The sequence below is a fragment of the Hirundo rustica genome, chromosome 11, assembly GCF_015227805.2.
Source record: "Hirundo rustica isolate bHirRus1 chromosome 11, bHirRus1.pri.v3, whole genome shotgun sequence".
In the NCBI taxonomy this organism is placed as follows: Eukaryota; Metazoa; Chordata; class Aves; order Passeriformes; family Hirundinidae; genus Hirundo; species Hirundo rustica.
In genome coordinates this window covers 1387503-1415083 of record NC_053460.1, presented here as the reverse complement: position 1 = coordinate 1415083, position 27581 = coordinate 1387503, and the positions used below count along the sequence as shown (strand labels likewise).

Here is a 27581-nt window from a genome sequence, read left to right as displayed (position 1 = left end):
CAAATTAATCCCCATTAGCATCTCCTCTCCTGCAGCTCCCTGCTGTTCTAACTGCAGACTCCCAAATCAGCAGCAGGTATTTCCATGGAACAAAGCACAGATTGCACTGGAAAAGCCTCCCAAGCTCCATCGCTCCTGGTTCAGCAGAGGAGAGGCAAGCAGGAGCAGGCACACACACCTCTATAATCAGTTAAAAACCACAGAAACCAGCCCAAAATAACAGATCTGCCCAGCCCTAGGGGATCATCCCCCAGGAGCCTGGAGAAAGCCAGAGCTGCACACCAAGTTCACACAGCAGGATCATTTATTTTAAAAATAAGTAACAGTTACAAATACTTTCTCAAACAGAACTTAAGTACATTTTATCAGCAACCACCTGGAATATCATGGGAGGTTCAAGCCTCTCCCACCATCTCCAAAGGGCACAGCTGTGCACTGCTATCCACAAACATTTTCATCTAAAAAACTTGGCTGTTTTCACACGCAGAGACAGCAGCTCAGTGTTGCCTCTTCCACAAGAGAGTCCAAACACCCCTAAGTAGGTTTTTTTTTATTAAAAAATAAGCCTCAAAAATTTCTAATTCTATCAAACAGAAGCCCTAGAAAAAGCTGGTTCATAGTCTAAGCCTAAGGGTGGCTCAAATCAAGGTCAGTCTCAGCAGCTCTGAGGACAATATCAACACAACATGAAGAGTTAAGGCCCCAAGGTTTTAAAAAAAATCTAGAGATCTTAAAGGAGAAAAAACCAAAATCAGTGGGGTTTTTAGCCTGGCAATGCCCGTGAGCTGTGAAAAGCTGCTTTAGGAGTCAATTGCATCTGGGTTAGAGAAATCCTAATCAAGGATCCCAAAAGTTTAGTGGGAGAATTACATAATAAAACTCATTTCCATGCAGAACTTCCCCCAGGAATGCTGTCTGCCGGGGTTCCCAGCCTGCCTCTTCTGACACAAAGTTTTTCCTTTAAAAACACGTGGCTTCAGAGCTCATGAACACAAAATCAGCAGGAAAGGGAAGAGCCAGGAGCCTTCTTCCCTGGTACCCAGCCCCTTTGGTGCTCTCTGGTCCTGAGCTTCCTGCAGGGCTCACACCATCCCCAAATGTGACTCCAGAGCAGGAACAGTGATGGGAATAAAGAGGGAGACAAGGCCAAATTTGCACCAGTGGAGGTGATTTGGTAACACTGCTACTGCAAGAAATTAAAGTCAAATGAGGAGTTGCCAGCTCCCTTTGACCCCTGGAGCTTGGAATAAAAGCAGGAGGGAGGGAAGAGGAGTTTGCTGACACCCAAAATAAAAAAAAAGGAAGGGTTTTGTGACACCCAGGTCTTGTTTAAGTACCACAGAGATAGAGAGACTTCCAGAGAAAGAAGGGATGCTTCAGGCTTCCCAAGAGCAAGGTCACATCCACAGGGCTGATGAAGGAAAAGCTCCCCAGCAAGCAGATCTGGAGCTGCAACCCCAAACTTTCTCCACTGATTTGGGAAAGGAAACAGTCTTTAGGATCTCAGAAAAAGAGAAGGGAGCATCCAGCTGCTGTAGGAAGAGCTGAGGGAGGTTCATGGCCAAGCAGTGGCATGGAGAGCAGCCAGCCAGCCAGGAGCCAAACCAAGCCCTCCAGGACAGCCCTTTTCCATGGGATAGGGAGGAGACTTGATGGTCTGGGAGAGCTCTTCCCTTGCCAGGACAGTGTTCTCTGGAACGAGCCTGTTCTCCGTGCAAACGCAATGCCCTGGGCAGAGCTGAGGTGGGCTGAGCTCTCCTGGGATGCTGGCAGGATGGAGCACATCCCATCCTCCCTCCTGCAGCCCAGCACAGGGCTCACCGGTAATCCTCACGGCCGGGCAGATGGCATTTTTAAAATTAATCTGGTTTTTGGCTTGGGTAGGCATATTTTTAGATCTCTCCAATCCCATCGGCATTGCCAGGCAGTCCGGTCTTCTCTAGTATGGAAAATACCAAGGCAGCAGCCTTGGCCGACCCCTAAACAGGAACAAAACCAACATCCTGAGCACAGGGGCATCGCTCCTGATCCTTCACCTTTCCAAGGGCTGGGAACCCCCCTCCTGCACACCCACACCCCCAAAAACAGGGGAACCCCAAAGCCAGGCACAGCTCTGCAACTGGGAGTTCAATGCCCACCCACCAATCCCCAAATTCCTGCCTGGACAAGGCGACAGCTCCAAGTTTCCAGACATTCCTTCCCGCCAGAGCCCTCCTCCATCCTCCCAGCCAACGCCAGGCTGGGAAGGGCAAAGCTGAGACAGAGGAGCAGAGAACCCCCATCCTGGCTCCTCCACACCTGAGGAACCTCCCACGCCCCCAGACTCACCTGTAGGTCCTTCCCCGCACCCTGGGGTGCTGCCCGTAGTAGCCTCCCCAGCGGCTCAGCCCTCCCCGGGTGTGGAAGCAGCCCCGGTAGCCGCCGCGGTCGGTGCTGCTGATGCCGGGCATGTTGGTCCTCTTGGGCAGCACCTGGAGGGTGGGGCGGGGCCGTGGGAGCTCTGTCGGAGCTGGGATTTGGCACAGCCCCAGGCAGGCAGGGCTGGGAACGGGGGGAGCAGCCCCTCAAGGGACTCCCCCAGCTCTCACCTTGATGACACGGCCCCTGAACACGCTCTCGTCCAGCTCCACCGCAGCCTTCACAGAGCTCTGCTCCTCGAACTCAATGTAGGCATAGCTGTGAGGGAACGGTGTGAGCAGAGCCCCGGGGACCCCCTGGAGACCCCCAGCCCTCCCTGCACGCAGCACTGACCCTTTGGGGTGGCCCGAGAACTTGTCACAGAGGATGGTGACGCGGTTGATCTGCCCACAGCTGTTGAAGTGAGACTCCAGCTCCTCCGCCGTGCCGCCGTAATCCACCTGGCAAGGACAGCCCCAAGCCTCAGCTCCTGGCTGTGGGACCCACACCCCACCAGGGCAGGCAAAGGGCCCCGCTGGCCCCAGTCACACCTCCGCAGCACAGCTCAGCCTCTCCTGAGGGTCAGGGCACCCTCCCAGCTGAGCGCTCCCACCTGGAGCACAAACCCAAGAGACAAAACCTGCCCTGCTTTGAAGGAACGGGCAACTCCACACCAGCCACAGCTTCCAGGGGGGTTTTGGGGAGCTGACGAGGTGCAAGTGGCAGATAACGAGCCACACTGCCGGGCTGGGCAGAGCAGAAGCACTCAGGATGGGGGCAGATGAGCCCCCCTCACAAACCCAGGCGGGCACAGAGCGCTGGGACGGGCTCCCACTTACATTGCCCACGTAGATGGAACGCTGGTCAACCTCCATCTTCTCCTTGGTTGTCAGAGGGAAGAGAGCTGTGGAGAGGAGGGATTTGTCACGGACAGAGGGACATGTGTCTGTCCTCAGCACAGCCAGCCCTGAGCTGACACACGGCAAAGCTCCTCAGACCCCAGGTCACAGCCAGGGGTATCCAAATCCTCACACTGCTGCCTCCTCCTCCACCCCCTTGCCCCTTTTCACAGTGACTCCTCTGCTGGGGCTGTTGGTGCTAAACTCAATTACTTGATCCAATTAAATGCAATTAAATTAATTTACGACATCTGGGCAGGAGGTAAGAGCTGACAGAACGTGCATTAACACCACACCAGGCTTGGACCCCCCTCAGCCACCTTTCGTGTCCGGTCCCAGGTGCCCAGAGAAGCAGAGCCAAACACTCCGGCTCCAATTGTCACCCTGTGCCCCAGAGGTGTCCCTGGGGAGGGACAGCAGCACCCAGGGACAGCCCATACCTGCTTCTGAGCTCATGAACAGGTGGTTCTCAGCCTCCAGCTGCAACTCCTTCAACCTCTCATCCTCCTTCTCTATTTCCCGCAGCTTGGCTTTGATGGCTTCCAGCTCCTGAACCCCAAACCAAGAATTGCACGAGCAGCGCACACAGAGCAGGGAAGCCCCAGGTGTAAAAAATTTCCCCATTTCCTTTGGGCACCAGGGAAAGCTTGGTTCCCCATCCAGGCAGGCACTCACCGGGTCCTGAACATCCTGCTCCTCCGCGCTGTTCCCCTCCTGGGGGCTCGGCTCTGAGCCCTCATCTGCTGCCTTGCACACAGCTGCCACCTCCGTCACGTCCCAGGACGCTGCCTCCGCTTGCGGGGACGGTGGGTCCTGCCACCAGATCTCTGAAGTGTCCAGGAAGAGAGGACTGGGCGGGACAAGGGGCAAAAGGGCATTGAACCAACAGCCATTTAACGTACCAGCTAAAGCACCACCTCAGCCAGGCAAAAGCACGAAGAGGTAACACTAACGCAGCTGGTTCTCTGTGCAGCAAAACCCCAGAACTGCAAAGCACGACTGAAAAAAAACCTTCAGTTCGTACCGAGTCGGTTCCCAGCTCGTGGGGGCTGCAGAGAGGACCCGAAAGCAACTGCCTGAAAGTGGAAACAAACCGCCAGGGCACAGGGCAGGCGGGGAGGGAAAGGAAAGAAGCAGGAGCCGGCCACCAGCAGAGCGGTCAGCCTGCTAAGAGGCGGTTCTGCCTCCCAGAGCAGCGAAGGCAGAGCCGCACCCTCCCAAGCCCCGAGGGGCTCACGGAGGGACACGCCCTCCCACCCAAGAGAACGAGCTCTCCCAGCCGGGAGCCGAAAGCCGGCTCCGCTGCAGCCGGGGCTGCCGTGCCCGTTCCGAGGCCGAGCCGGTCCGGTCCGTGCCCGCTCCGAGGCCGAGCCGGTCCGGTCCGTGCCCGCTCCGAGGCCGAGCCGTGCCGGTCCGGTCCGTGCCCGCTCCGAGGCCGAGCCGGTCCGGTCCCGGTCCGTGCCCGCTCCGAGGCCGAGCCGGTCCGGTCCCGGTCCGTGCCCGCTCCGAGGCCAGGCCGTGCCGGTCCGGTCCGTGCCCGCTCCGAGGCCGAGCCGGTCCGGTCCGGTCCGTGCCCGCTCCGAGGCCAGGCCGTGCCGGTCCGGTCCGGTCCGTGCCCGCTCCGAGGCCAGGCCGAGCCGGTCCGGTCCGTGCCCGCTCCGCTCCGCGGCCCCGCACGCACCTGGCCCGGGCCCCGAACATGCTGCGCGCGACCCGCGCGAGCGGCGACCACGTGCGGCTCTCCCGCCACCACGAGCGGGGCTCGCGCCCGCGCGCCACTTTTCACACGTCAGCGGCCAATCGGGGCGGGGCGCGCGCCAGGCCCTCCCCGCAGCGATCTCCGGGGGCCGCGGGTTCGAGACCCGGCTGCGACCTTCAGCTGCGGCTGATAACGCGTGGGCGCGGCACCCCTCCCTCCACCCCTCCGCCCCTCTGTCCCTCCGCCCCTCTGTCCCTCCGCCCCTCTGCCCCGCCCAGTGCACCGACCCCGCTGGTGGGGCCGGGGGCTGCAGCCAGCTGGCAGCATAGCGGGAGCAGGGGGGACACGTCCCTTTGAGTGCCATGGGGACGCACCTGAGTTCCCCCTGCCACGGACACCCCTCCTTTGCAGCGAGCGACCCCAGGGTCGTAATGAACCCCCCAAGCCAGGACTGGGGGCACAGAGTGCAAAGCGCTGCCAGGAGCGGGGGACGAGGGCACCCGGCACAAGCCCAGGCTACGGAGCCTCCGGTTGATATTAAATTGTCTTTATTACACAGATACAGAGTTAAGAACAGACATAACCTGAATCATAAAGTTTACATCTTTCACAGGTCAAACATACAGTACACTTAGAGAAAGCGGGGAACAGCAAGGGGGGGACAGCATGCCGAGGGAAAGTCCTACCGCGTCATCTCTCTGGGCTGGCCCCACAGCCCACGCCCGGCCCTGGCGGGGGGCTCTGCTTTCCAGCCCCTCGGGGCCCCCCGTGCCCCGGTGTCCCCATCCCAGGGCTGGCAGGGCAACGAGGGCAGGGCTCAGCCCCGCACGGAGGGAGGGGGGACGCGGGCATCACCTCCCTGCCGGGGCCGTGGCGTTCGGGGACATCGGAGGAGCCCCCAGGGCTGCCACCGCCGGGGGGACACGCCCATCACAGTGCCTGGGAACACGGCGCCATCCTGGCCCCAGGGATGACCCACTGGGATCCAGAGAGGCACCCCGAGGAGGAGGGGGGGACCCCAGCAGCCCCCGGAGGAGGAGGAAGAGGAGGAGGAGGAAGAGGAGGAGGAGATGCTGCGGGGGGAGTTCGGGGGGCTCTGGCAGCGCTGGAGCAAAAGCCAGGCAGGTGTGGGACCCCCCGCTCCAGCCTCGCCGGGATGTGACACTTTGGTTTCAGCTGGGATTTTGGGTTGGGAACGCGAGGAAGGGGCTGGAGAGGGGACCCCGGTGCCGTGGTTGGCACCAGAGAGCCACGTCCCTCCTGCCGCCTCCCCAGCTCGGTGCCACAGCCAGCACCCAGCGCCCCGGGCTCTGCCTCCCCACGGGCACCCGGGGCACGCTGTCCCCGTGTCCCCAGCGCCGCCCGCCTGGCCCGGCCGCGATGGGAGCAGGAAACCCGGGAGCTGTGAGCAGCCACGGGGACCTGATGCGGCACCCCGTGTCCCCACGGTGCCCCACAGCCCCGGCCAGGCTGTGCCAGCCCCGCGCCGCTCGTCCGCTGCCACCTCCGGGGTGCCACGAAGCCACCAAAGGGGCACGGCCGGTGGCACAGGTCCCCTGGCCCCCCGCACCCCCCAACAACGTCATTTCGGAGCAAACCCCCGGGGGAGCGCCCGGAGCATCACTGCGGCCCCCGCCGCCGCTCCGGCCTCCCCGCAGCACAAAGGGGGGGCTTTTTTTTTGGGAAATCTCACATTTTAAAGCTGTCGTTCTGGTTCGGCCGCCCCAGACACCGCCGTCCCTTCCCTTCCCCTCCCGTCCCCTCCCTCGGCTTTTGGTTTCAATGCAAGGTTCTGGTAGGGTAGTTTTATTCTTATCAAAAAAAAAAAAAAAAAAAACCACCAACGGAAAGGGGAAAAAAAAAATAAAGAAAAAAAGTCATAAGAATTCCAAAAAAGCAAACCAGCAGGGAGTGGAGTGGAAGGGAGAGCAGTCCCTGTGGAAGCGCTCTCGCCCGCGGTTTCCCGGCGAGGTGGAGGTAGAGAGGCAGAGCCCCGGCAGGACATGCGGGGACACGCGGGGACACGCGGGGACACGGCGGGGACGGGCCGGGCCGGACACCCGGGCGAGCAGGGGCATCTGCAATACTCTTATATATTACCTCTTCTCAGGAAACGTAAGAAAAATAGACAATATTACATATGTCACACCATAAATAAAGTGAACAGTCACGGGAGGGGCACAGAAACCACCCAGGGGCTGCACCGGGGTCTTGGGGGGCACAGAAACGTCCCCGGGGTTGGGCCAAGAGCTTGGGGTGCACAGGAACCCCCTGGGGGGATGCACCAAGAGCTTGGGGTGCACAGGAACCCCCTGGGGGGATGCACCAAGAGCTTGGGGTGCACAGGAACCCCCTGGGGGGATGCACCAAGAGCTTGGGGTGCAGAGAAACCTCTTCAGAAGAAGAACCCTGGGAGGATGCTGAGATCTCGGGGTGCACAGAAACCCCCTCAGGGAGAGGCAGCAAGGTCTTAGGGTGCACAGAACTCCTCCAAGGCGATGCAGCAGGATTTTGGGGCGCACAGAACCCTCCCAGGGGATGCACCAAGGCCTTGGGGGGCACAGAACCCCCGGCAGGGCTGGGTGCCGGTGGCACAGGGCCGGTGACATCACCCTTGGCGTGTCCCAAGCTCTGCCGTGGCCCAGCCTGGCCCAGGGACTGGCAGCACAAACCCCCCCCACGGCCCCGAGCCCTTCCCTCCTCTTCCTCCCCGACGGAAAACACACGGGATGGGTTCTGCAAATGCGGAAAAACTCCGGCTCCTCCCGCTCGGTGCCAGGCCTCGCTCCGGCCAGCGCCACGGCCCCACGCTTCCTCCTCATCCTTTATTTGGCAAACGTCTCTTATCATCATCATCATCATCACCATCACGATCATTATCATGAATTATCATCATCATCATCATCATTATTGATTTTTTGGACCTCTGCAGACACTATTTACATTCACATCAGCGCGCAGCACCGCCGCCTCCGCTCGCAGCTCGGACTTTCCGTATTGCACTTCCGTCCTCCGCGCCGCTCCAGCGAGGCGAGAATCCCAAATAATCCACATCGTCCTCGGCCGGGAAGGAGGCAGCGTTCCTTCTCCTTTTCCTTTTCCTTTTCCTCTTAAAAATCCTTGTGAAACAAATCCAGCGCGGGGTGTGGGAGCAGCCTGGCAGTGAAGGGATTGGGGGGGGTTCCCCCGACGGCTTCGGGGAGGGAAGAAACCCAATATCCGTCTTTTAATTTCCCTTTTTTTCTTTTCTTTTTTTTTTAAATTCCTTTTTTTTTGTTATTATTCTTTTTAAAAATCTCCTTTTCGTTCTCCTTTTCCAGGTCGGTGGTGGGCAGAGGTAGAGATGTGCCAGCTCCGGCTGCGGTTCTCCCCCTCCCACACCTTGGGGGTTGGGGTTTTTAGTAAAAAAACACTTTTTTTTTTTTTTTTTTCTTTATTTTAATAGAAATTCTTTAAAGCCCCAGGGGCACGTCCATCCATCCTTGTGGGGAGGGGAAGGAAGCGACAACAGAACGAAACGAACTTTGGCAGTGGAGAGATGTTTGGATCTTCCTTGGTTTTGGATTTCCTTTGGAGCAGAGGTGAGTCTGGTCTGTTCTTGGCTAGCTAGCAAGGTAGTTACAGGTGAGCGTCCGTCACGCGTCGTCTGGTTTTTGGATTTTTCTTTCTTTCTTTTTTTTTCTTTTTTTTTTTTTTTTCCTTTTTTACAATTTCTTACTTAAAGCCAAAGAGTCCGACGTTTTCTTTTTTATTTTCTTTATTTTTTTTTTTACAAAAGAAAAAAAAAAAGTAAAAAGGAAAAAAAAAATAGGAAGAGAGAGATGAAGAAAAGAAGGTTCTTTCCTCCTCCAAGTTGAGCCCCATGGGCAATGGGATCGGGCTGGTCTCTCCCCACAGCACTGCGTGGCGAGGCTGGAGCCAAATCCCTCATCCAAAGAGCAAAAAAAGGAAAAAAAAAAACCAAAAAACAAAAAACAACCAGCCAAAAACCCGCAAAAAAAATCCCAAACCACAATCCCCGAACCGACAGAAAACCAACTGAAAAAAAAAAAAAAAGCCAAACCAAAGACTGAAGAAAGAACAGAGACCGGTATTTGCCTTAACTCCACTTAAAGCCCAGTTTGAGGATCCGTGAGGATTAGTTGCGAGGAGCTAGAGAGGTCGTTTCGGAGGTCACACGAGTCAGGTAGCTGAGGAAATCGCACGGGGCGCAGTCCGTGGCTCCGGGCGGATCAGCGGGACGCGCTGTCCAGCGGCGCCGGCGTGGCCGGAGTGCCGGCGCGGGACGCGGCCACCGAGCCCGCCTCGCTGGGGCTGCTGGCCGCGGCGGGCACGCCATCGGGCTGGCCCGGCCCGGGGGCGGCGGCGCCCGGCAGCCCCTGCAGAGTCTGCCCGCAGACGTGGTGGTGCTTCTCCCAATCCTTGTGCTGGCAGAAGGAGCCGCAGTAGCGCGCCGTGTTGCAGCCGCTGCACGTCTCGCTGGCCTTCCGCCCGCAGTTCCAGCAGCTCTGCGGGGACGGGGAACGGGGCCTCAGCTCCGGAGAGCGAACCCCCAGGCTGGGCTGTGCACCCTCACTCGGGACTGGGCACTCCATCATCCCAGACTGGGGACACCCATCCCAGACTGGGGACACTCATCCCAGACTGGGGACACCCAGACTGGGGACACTCATCCCAGACTGGGGACACCCATCCCAGACTGGGGACACCCATCCCAGACTGGGGACACTCATCACAGATTGGGAACACACATCCCAGACTGGGGACACCCATCCCAGACTGGGGACACCCATCCCAGACTGGGGACACCCATCCCAGACTGGGGACATCTATTCCAGACTGGGGACACTCATCACAGACTGGGGACACTCATCCCAGATTGGGGACACTCATCCCAGACTGGGGACACTCATCACAGATTGGGGACACCCATCCCAGACTGGGGACACTCATCCCAGATTGGGGACACTCATCCCAGACTGGGGACACTCATCACAGATTGGGGACACCCATCCCAGACCAGGCACATCTATTCCAGACAAAGTACATCCATCCCACACTGTGCACATCCATCCCACACCGTGCACATCCATCCCACACCAGGCACATCCATCCCACACTGTGCACATCCATCCCACACCAGGCACATCCATCCCACACCAGGCACATCCATCCCACACCGTGCACATCCATCCCACACTGTGCACATCCATCCCACACCAGGCACATCCATCCCACACCAGGCACATCCATCCCACACCAGGCACATCCATCCCACACCGTGCACATCCATCCCACACCAGGCACATCCATCCCACACTGTGCACATCCATCCCACACCGTGCACATCCATCCCACACCAGGCACATCCATCCCACACCGTGCACATCCGTCCCACACCAGGCACATCCATCCCACACCGTGCACATCCATCCCAGACCAGGCACATCCATCCCACACCAGGCACATCCATCCCACACCGTGCACATCCATGCCAGACTCTGTATTTCCATATCACACCAGGCACACCCATTCTGGACCGTGCTCCCCTACCCCAAACCGGGTCCCCCCTAATCCCAGACCGCACAACCCTACCCTGCACCGTGCACAACACCCCAGACCACGCACATCACCCTGGACTGCATCCACATCCCGGACCGTGCACCCCATCATCGCCCACTCCCTGCATCCCCGTCTGGGCGCAGGAATCCCCCTCTCCTCCCGTCCCAGCCTCGCACGCAGATGCCGCAGCCTCGATTGCGGCAGGCCCCGCGCACCCAGCGCCGCCTCCAGCCCGTCCCCCCGGCTCCCCACCTCGCTCGAGTCCTCCTGCTGATTGATGACGGTGAGGGCATCCTCGGACGCCTGGCGCTTGGCCTCGGCCAGGGCCCGCTCCATCTTGGCGCGCTCCGTCGTGATCAGCTCGTGGGCTTTCCGCTCGGCGTCCGACACGGCCTTCTGCAGCTCGGACATGGCCTGGCGCTTCACCTCGTTCACAGCTTCTTCTGGAAGGCAGCAGCCGAGCGTGGCCGGGCTGTGCCAGTGCCCCGGCGTCCCCCCTTCCCGCGAAACCACCCCAAATTCCTCTTGCGCCGCGGGCGTCCCAGCGAGGGGAGCCGGGGCGGAGGCGCTCTGCCGGGGGCTGGTGCCCACCCCGCACTCACCAGCCTTCCTCCAGATCTCCTCGGGCATGTACCCGGAGAGCGGCCGCGGCGCGAAGTCCCGGTGAGCGTCTGTGGAGAAGAGGGGACGCCTTTAGAAGATGCCGCCCCTTGGGACGCGCCCGCCGGCAGCGCCGGAGCCCCGGAGAGGCGAGAGAGCCCCCGCACGCAGCCCACGGCCCCGGGGGTCAGTACCTAACTGGGGAGCCTCGGCGGCAGAGGAGGAGGAGGAGGAGTTGTGGGGGCGTGCGGAGGGGGGGCTGCCTTTCTTCATGTCCTCGGCGTCGCTGTAGCGCCGGATCCAGTGGTTGAGCTCCTCGCGATCGGCCTCCTGGCACCGCCGCAGCACCGTCAGCGACCGCCGCGTCTTCTCCACCATGTCCATGATGCAGTTCAGCAGCTGCGGGGGCGACAGCGGGGATGGGGAGGGGGCTGCGGTGCCCGGCGCCGGGCAGGGCGATGCCGGGCTGCGCCGGCTCCAAGCTGTGGCGGCAGAGGAGGCTCGGCACGGCGGGGATGGAGGGCAGAGCGGAGTGACGCGGGACGGGGCAGGGGCACCACGTACGTTGTTGAGGTGTTTCCACTCCTCCGCCCACTCGCGGTCCGTGAGCCGGTGGTCGATCACCTCCTCCTGCCGCGCCCCGTGCACGGCTGCAAGGCAAGAGCGGGGTCAGCCCCCCACGCAGGACCCCCTCTCCTTCCAGGGGGGGTCCCAGCCCCGTTCCCCCCCTCCGTGCCCGGGGACGGCAGCGCTCACCGGCGGGCCGCTGGCGCTCGCGGAGCTCCCGGGGGTCGGGGTGCCGGTAGGTGTCCCGGTAGTGGTGTGCCATGGCCATGTCCTCCAGGCGGTAGTGCTGGGGCAGGGCGGGGCCGGCGGGGGGGTGCCCCAGCCCGTTCGGGGGGTGCCCCAGCCCGTTGCTGGGGCTGTAGCGCTGCGCCGGGCTCATGGTGCACGGCCGCTTGCTGAGGTGCTCGGGGTGCAGGGGGTCTCGGTCCAAACCGTTCTCTTTGGTCCTGGCAGGAGGAGAGGAGGTTGGCCCCCACTGGGCACCCCCCACCCATCCCCCCGGAACATCCTCCCCTTCTCGGGGATGCGTCCCTGAAAAATCCCGCTCGCCCTCCGCGGCCGGCACCTGTCTGGCGTCCTCCTCTTGCCGCTCTCGCCCACCTCCAGGAGCAGCTCGGAGGAGTCGATGGGAGAGGAGGCGTTGGCGTCCAGCAGCAGCTGCTCGTGCTGGGCCAGGTACTGGGCCGGGGTCTGCTTGGCCATGCGGGCGCAGTGCAGCAGCTCCCGCTGCAGCAGCGGCAGGTTGGCCTGCGGGGGGGTCACAGTCCAGTCCACGGCCCCGCAGCCCCCCCGGAGCAGCCTGGCTGTGCCCCCGGGGCAGGGGGTGCCTGCCCTTTGGGGGTCCGCTCCCTTTCTCCAGGGGACAGCCGTGGGATGCCAGCAGCGTGGGATGCCAGGTGGGCTTTTGGGGGACATGGGTGGCACCCCACTGGGTCCAGACACGGCTTCAACAGAGCCCTCCTGCATCCTGGCAGGGGCTGCGGAGCATCACCCCCGGGCCAGGTCAGCCACCTCGGCCACCCTGTCCCCACCCCTGCTCCCTGGGGTCATCACCTGCGGGACCCCAGCCCGTGTGGCACCCACAGCTGTAAGGATCAGCTGCGAGCTCCCCTGTCACCCACCCACCGTGTCCCCCCAGGGCGCTGCAGCCCCAGGAGCGGCAGAATTAAGCAGCAGAGCCCCCTTTTGCCCGGCGCTCTGGCTGCCAGCCCCGGATTTTGCCTTCGGCAGCTGAGCCGCAGCCAGATCCCATCTGTGGGACACGTTAGCGCCGGAGCTGCAGTTGCGGTGAGCAGGGCTGGACCTTCCCTCCCCTTCCCTTCCCTTCCCTGGCCGAGGGGGGAGCAATCCCACAAAAACAGCAAGTCCCCAGTCTGGGAAGCGCGCCGAGCCCGGCTGGTTGCAGTTAGGATAACGAGAAACATCTGGAGCGGGTGGTGGGAACAGCTGGGAGCGGGGTGCCAGGGCGGCCGGCGCGGCCGCTGCGCTCCTGGCACTGGGACAGCGGGGACGGATCCCAGCCTGCCTGGAGCCGAGGGGCCACCGGTGCCTGGGAGTTCACCTTTCCCTGCTCCCATGGATCCCAAAAACCCTGCAAACAGGACGGGAGGGGAGGGGAGGGGGCTCTGCCGTCCCCCTCCAGCTCAGCCTGGAGCAATCCACTCCAGCAGATTCCTGTGATGAGCACGGATCTCCATTCATGGACCCCTGCTCGGGGGTGGGGCTGGCATGCAGAGGTGGAAAAGGAGCTATTTTTGCACTTTTAAATTATCCTTTTGGTAACAAGGGACAGGGGACACCGGGCTCAAACATCTGCCAGGAGTGCCAGCGCCGGGCAAATCCCTCCGGAGCAGGGTGACACTGCAGAGCCAGTGTGAAATTAAAAGGCAAAAAAAAAAAAAAAATTAAAAAAAAAGAGAGAATTTTTAATGCATTGCAAATGGCAACCAGCTGGGCCGACCCCTGGCTTTATTGCAACCAGCCCCGGCCCTGCATGACTCCACACGTGTGGGGGCACAGGGGCAGACCCCCAGGCAGCTGCCAGCCCCAGAGCCACCCCCAAATCCCCCATGCTGGAACGCTGCCATGAACCCCGCCCTGCCCAGGCTGGAGACCCACCTTGAGGAAGGGGATGACGAAGGGTCGCAGCGGGAAGTTGGTGGCCTCTTGGAGCTTGGCGTGGAACTCCTCAATGGTGAGGGTGGAGTTCTGTGGGGACAGCCTGGGCTCAGCACCCCACACCCCTGGGGGATGCTCCTCCCTCATTCCTGCTCCTCTGCCAGGCTCACAGGAAAACCACACTCCAGGGAAAACCACGCTCAAGGCTTCACCGGCCGTGCCAGCAGCCGGGACGAACCCCGCGCTGGGTGTGCAGATCCCAGGAGACGCTGGGAAAACAACCAACCCCCTTTCCTCCAGGATTGACATCAGTCTAGGCCCCCTCTTTCCCCTTTTAGCAGCGTCTCCATCCCCAAAGGAAAACACAGGCTCCTCAGGGACGGGCGGCCCCAGCGACGTACCACGAGCCCCAGGACGAGGGTGCGCACCCGCTCCCCGATCTCGGGGGAGATGTCGTTCCCAAACTGCTGCAGGGTGGTGAGGAAGCGCTTGAGCTTGGAGAGCTGGCGGGCGCCGCAGGCCGGAGGGAGCTGGTGGGTGGACAGGGAGGCGCTGGAGGAGGCGGCCGGCCCGTTGCTGAACCCGTTGGGGGTGGACGGAGCCCCATTGATGGCGGTGGGCGAGTGGCTGCTCCCGTTCATCACTGGGGAGACAAGGGAACGGGGGGTCAGCGCGGGTGGCCGTGCCCCGGCGCCGTGGGGACGAGGCTGGGATGGTAGGAGCTGGGGAACGTGGGGCTGGCACCCCCTGGGAGGCTTCGTGGGGATCCTGGACTGGTCCCGGTGCTGTGGGGGCTGTGGGGAAGGAGCGAGGGCCTGATCTGGCTCCTCAGCAGCCGAGGGAAGGGGCTCCAACCTGCCCCTCCATGAGCTGCTCAGCACTCCCAGAGAGGATCCATGAGCCATTTCCCACCGAGTCCAGCCTGGCTGGCAGCACCTCTGTCCCCACTGCCCGGCCAGGAAGGACAGGAGCTGCCTGAACGCCACACACCGGGAAATCCAGGGGGATAATTTGGGGTACCAACCATCGGAGTGGCCGCCCCACTCTCTTGCACCAGCCCCACGCGAGCACAGGGACCTCTTACCAGCCACCGAGGGTGACAACACGAGTCACCCAATGACAACATGTGTCACCCATGTCCCGCCAGTGCAGGTGACAACATGCATCACCCGTGTCCCACCACACGGGTGACAACACGCATCACCCAGTGCCAACACGCATCGCCCATGTCCCGATGGCGCGGGTGACAACATGCATCACCCGTGTCCCACCAGCACGGGTGACAACATGCATCACCCAGTGCCAACACGTGTCACCCATGCCCTGCCAGTGCAGGTGACAACATGTATCACCCATGTCCCACCGGCATGGGTGACAACACGCGTCACCCAGTGACAACACGTGTCACCCATGTCCCGATGGCACCGGTGACAACATGCGTCACCCGTATCCCAGTGGCGAGGGTGACATGTGTCACCCACGTCCCTATGGCACGGGTGACAGCACTCATCACCCGTGTGCCACCGCACGGGCGACAACACCACCGCCCGTGTGCCACCGCAGGGGTGACAACACCACCGCCCGTGTGCCACCGCACGGGTGACAACACCACCGCCCGTGTGCCACCGCACGGGTGACAACACCACCGCCCGTGTCCCCACGGCGCGTCACCCTGCGCTGCCCCGCACGCCCGCGCCTGTCCCCGCTGGGATCGCACTGACCTGGGGGTGCCGTGCTGCCCTGCCAGCCCTGCCTGCTCTGGGGGGCTCCCGCTCGCTCTCCGGCCGGGCAGCGCCCGCCGCCCGCTGAAGAGGTGCCGAAAATAACCCGGCGGCCACAAGTGCTTTTATTCCCGCGACAGGTGCGTTCCTAAGTTGGACACCACACATGTCCCCGGGCCGGGATGGGGTTGGGGTTCGCATCCCCGTGACCCGCCGGGGCAGGGCGAGGGGCTGGCGACGGGGAGCACCCCCGGGGGGCTGCGGCTGCGCTCGGGTCTCTCATGAGAGCGGGTGTTTCATTTTACTTACAAAGACAGACCATCGACCATTTCAAGCAACCATGAAAACGGCCGCGAGGCAGAAACGTCGGAGGGCCAGCGTCTCGATCTGCAAGCAAAATAAAACACGCTATGATGAGAGAGCAGAGGGGGCAGCTCTCGGCCGGGGGCCCTGCGCGGGACGCTCCTCGCCGCGGGCACCTGTGCCGCGGGCAAAGCCGCCGGAGCCACCAGGGACCGGGGTCCCTGCGTCCCACTGCAGCCACAGGGAGGGTTCAGGGGATGGATGCTCGGCCGCCTGATAAAGTCCTGACATTCTAGGGACCGAATGAGGTCCCCCGAGGCCAAGAAGAACCAAAATGCTGTGGTGTCCATGCCAAGCTGCTCCATGCCCCCAGCCTCGTGTCTCAAACCCTGCTCCATGCTGAGCTGTGATGCCCATGCATCCCAAACCCTGCTCCGTGCTGGGCTGTGATGCCCATGCATCCCAAACCCTGCTCCATGCTGAGCTGTGATGCCCATGCATCCCAAATCCTGCTCCATGCTGAGCTGTGATGCCCATGCATCCTGAATTGCTCTCCGTGCTGAGCTGTGATGCCCATGCATCCCAAACCCTGCTCCGTGCTGGGCTGTGATGCCCATGCATCCCAAACCCTGCTCCGTGCTGGGCTGTGATGCCCGTGCATCCCAAACCCTGCTCCGTGCTGGGCTGTGATGCCCATGCATCCCAAACCCTGCTTCGTGCTGAGCTGTGATGCCCATGCATCCCAAACCCTGCTCCGTGCTGGGCTGTGATGCCCATGCATCCCAAACCCTGCTCCGTGCTGAGCTGTGATGCCCATGCATCCCAAACCCTGCTCTGTGCAGAGCTGTGATGCCCATGCATCCCAAACCCTGCTCCATGCTGAGCCAAAGGCTGCCTGCACGCCCAGCCCCGTGTCCCGAATCCCTCCCTGTGCTGAGCCGTGGTGCAGAGGCCGCCTGCACCCCTGGTCCTTCATGCCAGGCCCAGGGCTGCCACGTCAGCCACAGGGCTGGCACTGACACCCAAACCCCTCCAAGCACAGCCGAGCACGAACTGATTCCTACGGAGTCTGTCCAGAGGCGCTGCTGCGGGCTGCAGGTGTCAGGGGAGGGATCTCGGGGGTTGTTTTAGGGGTTTTTCTTCCCCAGCGGGGTTTTTTCTGCGCAAGAAACAGCTTCCAGAAAAACCCGTGCACGTGTGCGTGCCCGGGAAAAGTCTCAGCAGAACTGGAGCAGCCCCTGGCAGTGGCCACTGCCACTCCTGCCGGGGCCCAGCCTTGTCCCCTGCCACTGCAGGTGCCTTGTCCAGGATGGAGACACCAGTGACGGGTCCCTGGTGCAAACCCCGCGGGCGTGCAATGAGCCCACGTGCCTGGGGACACCACGCTCGGCGGCACAGAGCGCAGAGACTGCAGCTCCCACCCGGAGTCCCCTGGTGCCACCACGCCACAGCCTGGGCGGGACAGGGGGGTCCCAGCCGCTGTGGCTGGCCACGACACTGCCCTGCCACCGCTGGGTGCCACACACGGGGGGACAGATGTGTCCCCACACGCACGGGACCCATCCCCGATCCACAGGAACTCGCCCAACCACGCTCTGCTCCGTGCCAGCATCCGGCGACCGGCCGGCAGAAGAGCAGGATGTCCCTGTCCCCAGGGACCTGGGCAGTGCCACGCGGCGCTCCCCGCAGGAACGCGCTCCGGGACGTGCCCCCAGCCTGAGGACGGGTAACGCCGCCCCACGGCGCCGCCAGCACGGCGCCGGGCCCCGAGGATGCTGCTGGCCGGGCGGCAGCGCGGTACTCACTGGTGCCGGGCGTGAAGGAGGGGTGACGCGTGGCTCCCTGCGTGACGGCGGGCGGCGGCGGGGGCATGCTGGGCGGCGTGGCGCGGGCCTGCGTCTTCACATCGGCCGGAGAGTCGGGCATGGCGGCGGCCGCAGTCTCCGCGTTATCTGCGGGAAGAGGGCACGGGGTGGTGAGCGGGGCGTGCCAGGCGGCGCAGAGATTCCCTGGAGAACCGGGGTCAGGGGTACAGGGGACACTTGGGGACCTCGGGCTGGCCCGGGCATCTCCGCTGCCGCTGCGGGAGTCAGGGGCGGTGCCCGGCGTCCCGTGTGCCGCAGGACGGTGGGGAGGGCGACGGACACCTGCACAGCGGTGGGGACAGGGACAGTGCCCTGTGCAGGGACACGGAGTGCTGCAACCCTGCCCCAGCCTGTGCCACTTCACTGCCGGCACGGCACAGCACAGCAGCCTCCTGACGCATCCTGGGGATTCCTGCTGCCCCCTCGCCATCCCTGGCAGAGATCGTGGGATCACTGCAGCCAGCGTTTAGTGGCAGTAGCAGGACCCACACGTCCACAAGCGACTCCGCCACGGAGCGGCCCTGCAAGGCCAGATCCTGCAATCCGGGGATCGCGGAGCCCCCACGGATTGATCCCCATCACCCCGCCGGGCATCGCCGCCTCCCTCCCGCCTCCCTGCGCTCCCAACCCCAGAACCTCCTGGCAGAGCATTCCCGGGGGGAGCGCCGACCCCTCTGGCCGGCACACAGCCCCGCTGCGGGGTCTGGGCCCCGTGGCCGCCACGCCGGCGGTGACGGGTGGCCACAAGTGCTGGCAGCTGTGGGGATCTGTCACCGCGCCCGCGCCGCCGCCGGCTCCGGCCAAAGATGGAAGCGGCCGCCACGGCCGCCCCCGGCCGCGGGGTCCCTCCTGAGCCCCCACCCTGATAACTGCTAATCCAATATTCGTCCTTCATCCAGGGCAACCGTGGGAGATTAATTGATCCTGGCCGCAGCACATCGGCCAGGCTAAAGCAAAGCAGGGCCTCGTCCCCACAGAGATGCTACCGCGGCTGTGCCGCAGCCGGCGGCGCACGGAGCGCCAGGAGATGGTGGAGGGGGCCAAAATCCCGGCTGGTCACACACAGGGTCCTTCTGGATGGCTCCAGCACCAGGGATATCCTCTCTGTCCACAGCACACTGGAATTCTGCATGTGCGTGCTCCAGTTCCCCATTCCTCTCTCCCTTCTCCCTCCTCAGCCACAGCAGAAATCCCAAGACCGTGCAGCTTCCCTCTCCCCAAAACCTCAGCTTCCTTACAGGGCCTGCCAGGATAAATGGTTTGTTTCGGGAAAAACACCTTTTATTTCCCTTTCCGTGGAAATGTCCATCTCTGGGCAAAGCCTGGCCAGCTTTCCGGGCTTCCCCCGTCCCTCAGCGGAGCAGGATCCAGCTCCGAGGGCAGAGGATGAGCCCTGAGTGTGCAGAGAGTGCGACCCTGCGAGGGGTCACAGCTGCAGCACCTTGAGCCCACACGGTCCTTGCCTGCACCCCTGGCACCATCCCTGTCCCTGTCACACCCCTGGCAGCGTCCTCCCCTGCACGCCCATCCCTGCCCTGACTCCACGCACATCCCCACACCAAGGGGAAAACATGGACACGTTCATCCTGGCACTGACACGGCTTTTCCGCAGCCTCCCATCAGCGGGAAAGTTTCCACAAAGCTGAGCGAGCGCTCAGGGAAACGGGGCCTGGTTCTGGCTTTTCTCGTGTTTTCTTTTTTCCTCTTCAAGTTTTAAATTTTCCCCGAGGTGTTTGCAACCCAAACGCGGCCAGGCCGGCACAGGAATGGTCCCAAATCCAATGGGATAAAGGGCTTGGAATGCCCAGAGGACCCAACCACGGCTGTGCCACCAACCCGGGTCCTTTGCAGGATGGGAAAAACTCCAGGAGAGCAAAGGAGGTTTTGGGGAGCAAAGCTCAGCCTCCCCTCAGCTCCTTCGAGCAGCGATTCCCCAGCACAACTCCAACTCCGCTGGAATTATTTTTCCCTCTATTTTTTTCTCTCTTTGGGGTAATTTGTCCCAGCCGCTCGGGGCCGTGTCTGTTTTCCTCCATCTGGTTTCCATTAGGTCTGTGCAGCCCAGATGAATAAGTAATAATATAAAAATAAAAGGATTAGTATTTTCTCCTGGGCTGGCGGGAGCGGCTGTTCCCCGCTCTGCCCCTCCCGGGGCCGGCGGATGCCGGACCCCCGCACCCCCCAGTGTGACCCCGAGCCCCCCATTTGTCACACGGCGGGGTTTGACTGCCCGGCCGGGGTCCCCGCGGGGGTGACGCTGTCACACAGCCAAGCATTCCAGCGGGCACACGGCATCCTGGAGCCGGGGGGACAGGAGCGGTGCGGGAGGGACGGGGCTGGCAGCCAGCCCAGCCCACGGCTTCTGCCGTTTCCCACAGCCCCGGGGAGCCCATCCAGCCGCCAGGAGCCCGGGGTTCTGCCTCCTCCCTGGGCAACGAGCGGGATGTGCCCGCCCCGGGAGGAGCGCGGAGCACCCGGGCCGGCCGCTCTGCTCTCCGCTCGCCGGGGATGGGCAGGAAGCACACACGGAGCTGCTTCGTCCTCCTGGATGCGGCCACTGGAAAGCTCCCGCTCCCCGCAGGCGAAGCTTCCCGGGCGAAGCAAGGGTTAAAAGGGAATTCAGCGCCCAGCATCCTTCATGCTCTCCAAATGGCCACAAATGAAATCCAGATGCTGGAGGCGACGTCTCCCCAAGCCGGGCTGCCTCCGAAACAAAGGCAGGGAAGCATTCCTGCTCCTCAGCTGCCGCAGCCGGCGGGGCCAAGAACAACTCCCCGAGAGGATGGCAGGGCCGGAGCTGTCCCAGCTGGAGCAGGTTTGGGAGCCTGAGGTGCCCGAGGCCGGGCAGCAGCGCCAGCCCCGTGCACCAGCCCGGCGGAGCTGGCGGGACCCCACAGCACCATCAGCTCCCTCCTCCCCTGCACCCACCCCGACTCCCTTTTTGGGATCAGCTCCCCCTCCATTGTATCCATCCTGATTCTCTTTCTGGGATCAGCTCTCCCCTCCACTGTATCCATCCCGATTCCCATTCTGGGATCAGCTCTCCCCTCCACTGTATCCATCCCGATTCCCATTCTGGGATCAGCTCTCCCCTCCACTGTATCCATCCCGATTCCCATTCTGGGATCAGCTCTCCCCTCCATTGTATCCATCCCGATTCCCATTCTGGGATCAGCTCTCCCCTCCACTGTATCCATCCCGATTCCCATTCTGGGATCAGCTCCCCCCTCCACTGCACCCATCCTGATGCCTTCCCTGGGGCTGGTGGTGACAAAGGTGACACCAGGCAGCTTGGAGCTCAACCCCAGTTGTGCTTGGAGCAGGAGAAAGCAGCAGTGCAGCTGTGGGATGGGTTTAGATTGGATATTGGTCAGGAATCGTTCCCTGGGAGGGTGGCAGGCCCTGGCACAGGGTGCCCAGAGCAGCTGTGGCTGCCCCTGGATCCCTGGAAGTGCCCAAGGCCAGGCTGCACAGGGCTTGGAGCAGCCTGGGATGGTGGAAGGTGTCCCTGCCATGGCAGTGGAATGAGCTGAGCTTTAAGGCCCCTCTCAATCCAAACCATTACATGATCCCACGATGGTGCTGGGGGGACGCTGCCCACCCATCACCGCTCGTTTTGGGGAGCCGGCCGAGCAGGGAGCGATCCGCCCCCAGCACTCATCAGCACGAACGAAGCTCTTTAAAAGTCAATCCAATCAATCAAACTCTGCACAATTTCTAAAGGAACCCAGATTCAGCCGGCTCCAGCCCTGGGGAGGTCATCCCCACCTTTCCCACAGCTCCTGTGCCGCTGGGCTACCTCCCAGCAGCACAGTTCCCGGGAAAAGCAGATTTCCCCGCTGCTCGGGTACATCCCAATTTCCTGCGGCCACACCCCCTGAATGCCAGCGCCGCTGGCATTCGCCCCACGGGCACCGCTCCCACTCAGCTCCAGGCCATCGGCTCCCAGCGATTCCCAGATCCCCGGTCCCCTTCCACCTCCGGCTGCTGGCGGTGACAGCACAGCTCCTCACGGGACAGCAGCGCCCGCAGCCAGGCTCTCCGCGCGCCCCAAGCCCCCAAATCCCAGTTTTCAAGCCAAAAAGCATCCACCCAGGGACCCAAAGCAGCTGGCTCGGTGCCACCAAGGCAGTGCCAGCAGCGCCCCGAGCTGGCATGGCCGGGGCTGGGGATGGGTTTGATTTTTCCTTTAAACGACAACAACAACAACAAAAAAGCCAAAAAAAACCCCCCCCAAAAAAAAAAAAAAAAGGCGCCCTCTCTGTTTTACAAGCCTTCATTTGCTATTGTTTATGTAAACAGGTAAATTGTTTCGTATCTCAATTAAAAACATCTGCCACATAAATGAATACCAATTAACTCATCCTGTTTTTAATTACTCTGTTAATTACACACAGGCAGCAAAAAGGATGGCAGGGGAATAGGGAAAGCATGCTCACACCCCCCCCCCCCCCCGCTTCCCACCTTGCTCTTGGCAAGGATCCGAATTGTGCCCAGATAATGATGGATTAAGGTGAAAACCGTGGCTCGTGGCCAGCTCCGGCGTGGAGCCGCCCTCCTGGGGCTGCCGGGTCGCCTCTCTGCGGGATTCCCCGGGACCCTCTGGAGAGGTTTTGGAAGCCCCAAGCCCCCCCGGGATGTCCCAGCGGCGGGGGCGCAGCCCCGCGGGCACTCCCGGTGCCAGCCCCGCGCTCCTCCTCCTCCTCCTTCGGGAGAGAGCCGAACTTTGGGCAAAAGCATCCTCCTGGAGCCAGCGCATCCCGGCGCTGCCCCCGGGAGCCCTCCTGGCACCCAGGGCACGGGTGGGTGCCACCCCTGGCGAGGGACCCCGGGCGCCGCCGGCCCCCCCCCGCCCCCGGCCGCGGGAAGCGTTCCAAGCGAGCAGATGGGGCAGGGGAGCGGCGGCAGGAGGAGGAGGAGGAGAGCAGAAAAGGCTATTTTCTCACGCTACATATTTTACAAGTCGAACATTTTGTGCATTTCAGCCCTGCCTGTAAAAGCATCTCGGCCTCAGCCCCGGGACTCGACGGCGGAGCCTGTGAGTCAACAGCGGCTGGCGACGACGTGGCTGCTGGCGGGGGACGGGCTGGGAGGAGGGGTCCCCCACTCACAGGGGCAGTTTGGGGGGGGTCCCCCTGACCTACGGGCCAGCGGCACCCAGCCAGGGCACAATATCAGCGTCTCCCCCGCTGCCACCGTCGGATTCTTCCCAGCGGGGTGGCACGGGGAGGTGGGCACACACACACCCTGCTGCTCCCCAGCTGCCTTACACTCCTGGAAATTAAATATCCTGGCTAAACACCAGGAGTAAACAGCGCCGCGGGCAGCCCGGAACACCTGGAGAGGAGCAGGGCTGGGGCTGACCCTGCCGGAGCTGCCCCCACCCAGGAAAACACCCACGCCTGGGCTGCACCACCCTGCGCCGAAGCGCTGCCAAAGGGGAGCCCCAAAACCGGCCCCACGCCCCCCAAAAATCCGCGATCTCCGCAGCCGAGCGCACGGGGATGCTCAGGGCCGAGGGTGGCCCCGGTGGCTGGAGCAGGGACAAGCGACACCCGCGGCGGGTTCGGGGCATCCTGGAGGCGGAGAGTGGCTGGAGAAGGGAGAGTCCCGGCTCCCGCGGGGTCCCTGCAGCGTGGGAACGCCGAGGCGCCGCCGGCTCCCCAGGGACCCCGTGCCAGATCCTGCCCCACAGGCGCCGGGCCGGTACCGGCTCCGAGGGGGTGCCGGATCCGGCCGTGCTCTCCCACAGCCTCCAGGCTGCTGCCTCGCCGACTCTTTTGTCTATTTTTGAACCACGGGCTCCATTTCGAGGCGATTTTTGCCCGTGTGAAATTGAATCAAAGAACACGGGGGGGGGGGGGGGGGGGGGGGGGGGGGGGGGGAATATATATATATATATATATATATATAAAAATGAGAATTTTGCAAAAATAAACAGGAAATCCCTTGGATGTTTTCTGGAACCATCGGTCAGCATCTTTCCAAAGGAAAGCTGGGGGTTTGTCAAGGTGGGGTTCCCCCTGGGGAGCCTCAGCACAGCGGGAGGGAGAGCAGAAAACAGCTTCAGGAAATCTAAAAATAACCCCAAAAGCGGGCAATGGCACCAAGGCCAGGGGGGCGGCCTCTGTGCCACCAGCCTGTTCTCGCCTCTGGCTGGCGAGGATTGATCGCGGCTTGGGGGCTCCCATCCTGCGGGGCAGCTGAATCCATCTCCCACGTGAGCCCCAGCTTGGGAAGCACAGGTCAGGCTGCAGCGCCCGACCTGCGGCACCGAGCGCATCCCCCGGCCCCAGCAGCAGCGATTAAGCCCAGCTTAACCCGCGGGCTGTGCCTGGTCCCTCCCAGCCCCGCTCACGGTACCCGGCCCTGATGTGCCCCAAACCCTGTGCTCCCTGTCACCGTGCTGCTCGGGCTGGGGGCTGAAGAGGCTCAGTGCTGCCGTGGGGGGATTTTTTGGTGTGTCCCCCCCCCCCCCCAGGAGGGACCCAGCTCCGGCCCCACTGCCAGCGCTCCCTGGCAGCCCCGCGCTTCCTGCCCGACTGGCTGCCAGTGCGCTGCCTGCCGCTAAGAGGTACAATAGCAGATATTTACGGGGTGCCGCTCTTCCCCGGGGGTCCCACAGCGCCCCAGAGCACCCGGACACCTTCCCGAGGCGCCTGCGGGACAGGGGAGCGTGCACCGGCACGGCCAGGGCCAGAGTGCCCCCAGACTTCAGCAGGGATTGCCGGCAGCGAGCGCAGCCGAGACCCCGCTGCCGCGGCACGGCCGGACCCCGCAGCATCCACAGCGCCTGCCTGGGGCTTCCCGCGGCTCAGATGCAGAATTCCGGGAGGGTCGGCACAGACCTGGCAGCCCCAGGTTCCCCCTGGGACCCGCCAGAGCCCCCTCCTGCCCGCAGCAGCCCGGCGCTGGAGCGGGGCTCAGCACCAGGATATTGTTCCATCCTGCAGCCTGGAAGTTCCCGATGCAAGAGGCAAATCCTGCACCCAGGCGAGGCCTCCCCACTGCCCAAACCTGGGAACAGCCTCTCCCCCGCCGGGCCTCGGCTTTTCCCCCCTACAAAGCAACATCTGCGCTCACGTTTTCCAAACAAAACACACCCAGCCTCTGTCTGCTCCCGGGTAAAACCTCACCTGCCAGCATGGGAGGCAGCCGGCAGGGAAAACCCCCGTGGCACAGCCAAGCTCACCTCCACTCGCCTCCCCAGCCAGGGAATTTCTCCCTGCGTGGAAGCTCTCAGCACGGGGACCTGCCTCACAAACCTCCAAGAATCCAGGAGCCCACCCAGCTCAGCTCCGTGGGGCTCCTCACCCGCGGACCGTGGCTGTCAGCATCCTCCGCGGCTGCTGCTCCGTGTTTGCCGTGGGATTTCGGGATGGTTCCCCCATTTCTCCATGCCCTGTACCACAGCAGAGCTCGCCCCGCCGCGGCGCCGAGCTGACGGGTGTTTGCAGAGCGTCTTCAAGCCGCTCGACAAAGGAGCGGGGAATAATTATTCCTTTTAATTAAAGGCAGAAAAAAAAAAATAAAATCTCTTTGTTCCTGAACAGAGAGAAAACAACAGAGGGAAGAGCTCAGAAGCTCTTCCTAAGCTGGAGTCGAGATCATCGCTTGGAATCAAAGACACTGTCAAAGCACACGTGACCTCGAATTAAAAAAACAAAACGAAACGCAGCGGCGGCAGTGGCTCCTCTCCGACAGCGAAGGAAAGTTGCAAAGTTTTTCTTGGCTAATAGAGAGAAAAAAATAGGGGAAAAAAAAAAAAAAAAGAATTCCAAGAAAAGGTGTGTTTAACTAGAGAAACGCTCTGCGGTATCCGAAGGCACCATCCAGCGGCGAGGGAATGACGGGAAGCGCTGGTCGTGCTGCGGCTCAGCGCCGCCGAGGAGCCGCGGAGGAGCGCGGGGCCAGCCCCGCTCCATCGCTCCGCCGGCAGCGTTCCCTTGGCAAAGCCGGGCCGCCCGGCTCAGCGTCATTCCAAAGGGAAAGCAAGAGCAGGCGGTGATGAACGGCGGCGCTGGAGACTCCCGAGCCAGGCTTCCTTCCCAAATCCACATCCAAACAAACATCCCCTGGCACACGCCGGGACTCTGCGAGCGTTCCCAGCGCAGCCCCGCGTCCTCGCACACAAACACAGAACGAAGGGAGCCGGAACTTCCCAAAGCAGCCGCGGGATCCCTCCCGCAAACTCTCCCGAGTGGGTCGGCTCCCCCTCGCCACCGGACGCGGCTCCGGCTCCGAGCCCACAGCGGCCGGAGCGGGATGCGGGCGGAGAGGAGGATGCGGGGATGACAAAGAGCTGGGCTGCCGGGCAGGAGCCGGGAGCCACAGCCGCGGGGGGGTCTGCTGGGGGGTGGGCACAAACTCGCCTGGGTTCCCGGGGACGCCGTGCCGCCCCACGCCGCCCCTGCGCCCGGGAAACGGCGACGGGGGACGCGGAGGGGAGAGCAGGAAGCGCCCCGGCAGCGCAGGGAAGAGGGGTCTGCGCCCCGCCGGCCCCGCGGTGCGTGGGAGCGGGGCCCACGGGCGCGGCGATCGCTCACACGCTGCCTCCGCCGCGGAGCGGCTCCGAGCGCCGCGCCCGCTCGCCCCGGCTGTGCCCCCGCTCGCCCCGGCTGTGCCCCCGCTCGCCCTGCCCCGCTCCGCCTCCGTGGCTCGGGCACACCGAGCACCCCCGTTCCCTGCGCGCCGGGAGCGTTCCCCGGGCACTGGGAGCCTCTCCGGGGGACCGAGACCATCCCGGACTCTTGCACACAACCGGAGCCTCCCCCGAGCACCGGGAGCCTCCCCGACTCCGCTCCGGGAGCATCTCCCGAGCATCAGGGACATTCCCAGCCCCTTTTCCGGGCATCGGGAGCCTCCCATTCCCCGACGCACCGGGAGCACCCCCCGAACACCGGCAGTACCCGCAGCCCCTCTGCCCTACGAGCCTCCCGGGGCGCCGGCAGCCTCCGATTCCCGCGCGCACCGAGAGCATCCCCCGAGCACCGGGAGAATCCCAAGCCCCGCTTTCACGGGAGCAGGCGGCGTCCCCGTCCCCGTCGGCGGACGGCACTTACCGTCCTGAGGTGTGGCGGAGGGGTGAGGTAAGTGCCAAGGCAGGGGCCGGTAGGAGCGGGCAGAGCCGGCAGCGGCCCCCGGCGGCGGCGGCCCCGGCCCGCTCAAGGCCGGCGGCGGCGGAGGGCGGCCCCGAGGCGGCGGCAGCCCCCGGCACCTGCCCGCCGCCGCTCGCCGCGCCCGGGGCCGCCGCTCGCCGCCAGCTCCGGGCTTCGGGGCGCTTCCCCTCCCCCCGGAGGGGGGGCACCGGAGAAGCGGGTGGAGGGCGGAGAAGCCGCGGTAAATCCGCGGGGGTCGCTTCACCCCCGGCGGCGCATCCTCCGGCGCCGCGCCGGGGCCCCGGGGCGTCCGCGGCCGCGCTCCGTGCCCGGCCGGGCCCCCGCAGCGCCGCCGCTGCCGCCGCCGCCGCCGCCGCCCGGGCCGGAGTGAGCGGGGCCCGCCCGCGCCGCTGCCTTAGAGCCGCGCCCGCCGCCGCCAGGGGGCGCCCCGCCGCCGCCGCCACCGCCGCCACCGGAGCGGCACCGCCGGGATGGGATGGAACGGGAACGGGAACGGGAACGGGAATGGGAGCGGGAACGGGAACGGGAACGGGAACGGGAACGGGAACGGGAATGGGATCGAGCGGGACGGGAACGGGAAAGGGAACGGGAACGGGAACGGGAACGGGAATGGGATCGAGCGGGACGGGAACGGGAACGGGAACGGGAACGGGAACGGGATGGGATGGAGCGGGAACGGGAACGGGAACGGGAACGGGAACGGGAACGGGATGGGATGGGATGGGATGGGA

General features: G+C 63.3%; 2 protein-coding genes across 5 annotated transcripts; both read right to left on the bottom strand.

Annotated features, from left to right (window-relative positions):
* Window positions 1–286: 286 nt before the first annotated feature.
* Window positions 287–5058, bottom strand: PABPN1L (PABPN1 like, cytoplasmic). The gene is made up of 8 exons (XM_040075253.2): window positions 4978–5058; window positions 3972–4146; window positions 3737–3845; window positions 3237–3301; window positions 2752–2858; window positions 2589–2676; window positions 2329–2471; window positions 287–1979 (listed from the first exon to the last, which is right to left on the bottom strand). The coding sequence occupies exons 1-8, from the start codon at window positions 4995–4997 to the stop codon at window positions 1940–1942; spliced, it is 747 nt and encodes a 248-aa protein (XP_039931187.1). The 5' UTR covers window positions 4998–5058; the 3' UTR covers window positions 287–1939.
* Window positions 5059–6789: 1731 nt separating this feature from the next.
* CBFA2T3 (CBFA2/RUNX1 partner transcriptional co-repressor 3) lies at window positions 6790–26907 on the bottom strand. 4 transcript variants are annotated; one of them, XM_040075438.2, is made up of 12 exons: window positions 26794–26907; window positions 17672–17818; window positions 15873–15950; window positions 14244–14485; window positions 13843–13932; window positions 12290–12471; window positions 11914–12170; window positions 11722–11807; window positions 11352–11556; window positions 11160–11228; window positions 10810–11000; window positions 6790–9503 (listed from the first exon to the last, which is right to left on the bottom strand). In XM_040075438.2, the coding sequence occupies exons 2-12, from the start codon at window positions 17790–17792 to the stop codon at window positions 9228–9230; spliced, it is 1797 nt and encodes a 598-aa protein (XP_039931372.1). In that variant the 5' UTR covers window positions 17793–17818; window positions 26794–26907; the 3' UTR covers window positions 6790–9227. The 4 variants fall into 4 exon arrangements, with proteins under 4 accessions (XP_039931372.1, XP_039931374.1, XP_039931373.1 ...); XM_040075440.2 differs by having other exon boundaries at window positions 10810–10997; XM_040075439.2 differs by lacking the exon at window positions 26794–26907 and adding an exon at window positions 25046–25369.
* Between the last annotated feature and the right edge of the window lie 674 nt (window positions 26908–27581).

Coding starts and splice junctions, on each gene's coding strand:
- PABPN1L (XM_040075253.2), bottom strand. CDS start 4,997: ATGTTCGGGGCCCGGGCCAG. Junction 2,472..2,588: donor TCAGGGGCCGTGTCATCAAG/GTGAGAGCTGGG, acceptor CCCACCCTCCAG/GTGCTGCCCAAGAGGACCAA. Junction 1,980..2,328: donor GTGCGGGGAAGGACCTACAG/GTGAGTCTGGGG, acceptor GTTCCTGTTTAG/GGGTCGGCCAAGGCTGCTGC.
- CBFA2T3 (XM_040075438.2), bottom strand. CDS start 17,792: ATGCCCGACTCTCCGGCCGATGTGAAGACGCAGGCCCGCGCCACGCCG. Junction 14,486..15,872: donor ATGGTCGATGGTCTGTCTTT/GTAAGTAAAATG, acceptor TTGTCTCCCCAG/TGATGAACGGGAGCAGCCAC. Junction 11,001..11,159: donor GGAGATCTGGAGGAAGGCTG/GTGAGTGCGGGG, acceptor GCTGCCTTCCAG/AAGAAGCTGTGAACGAGGTG.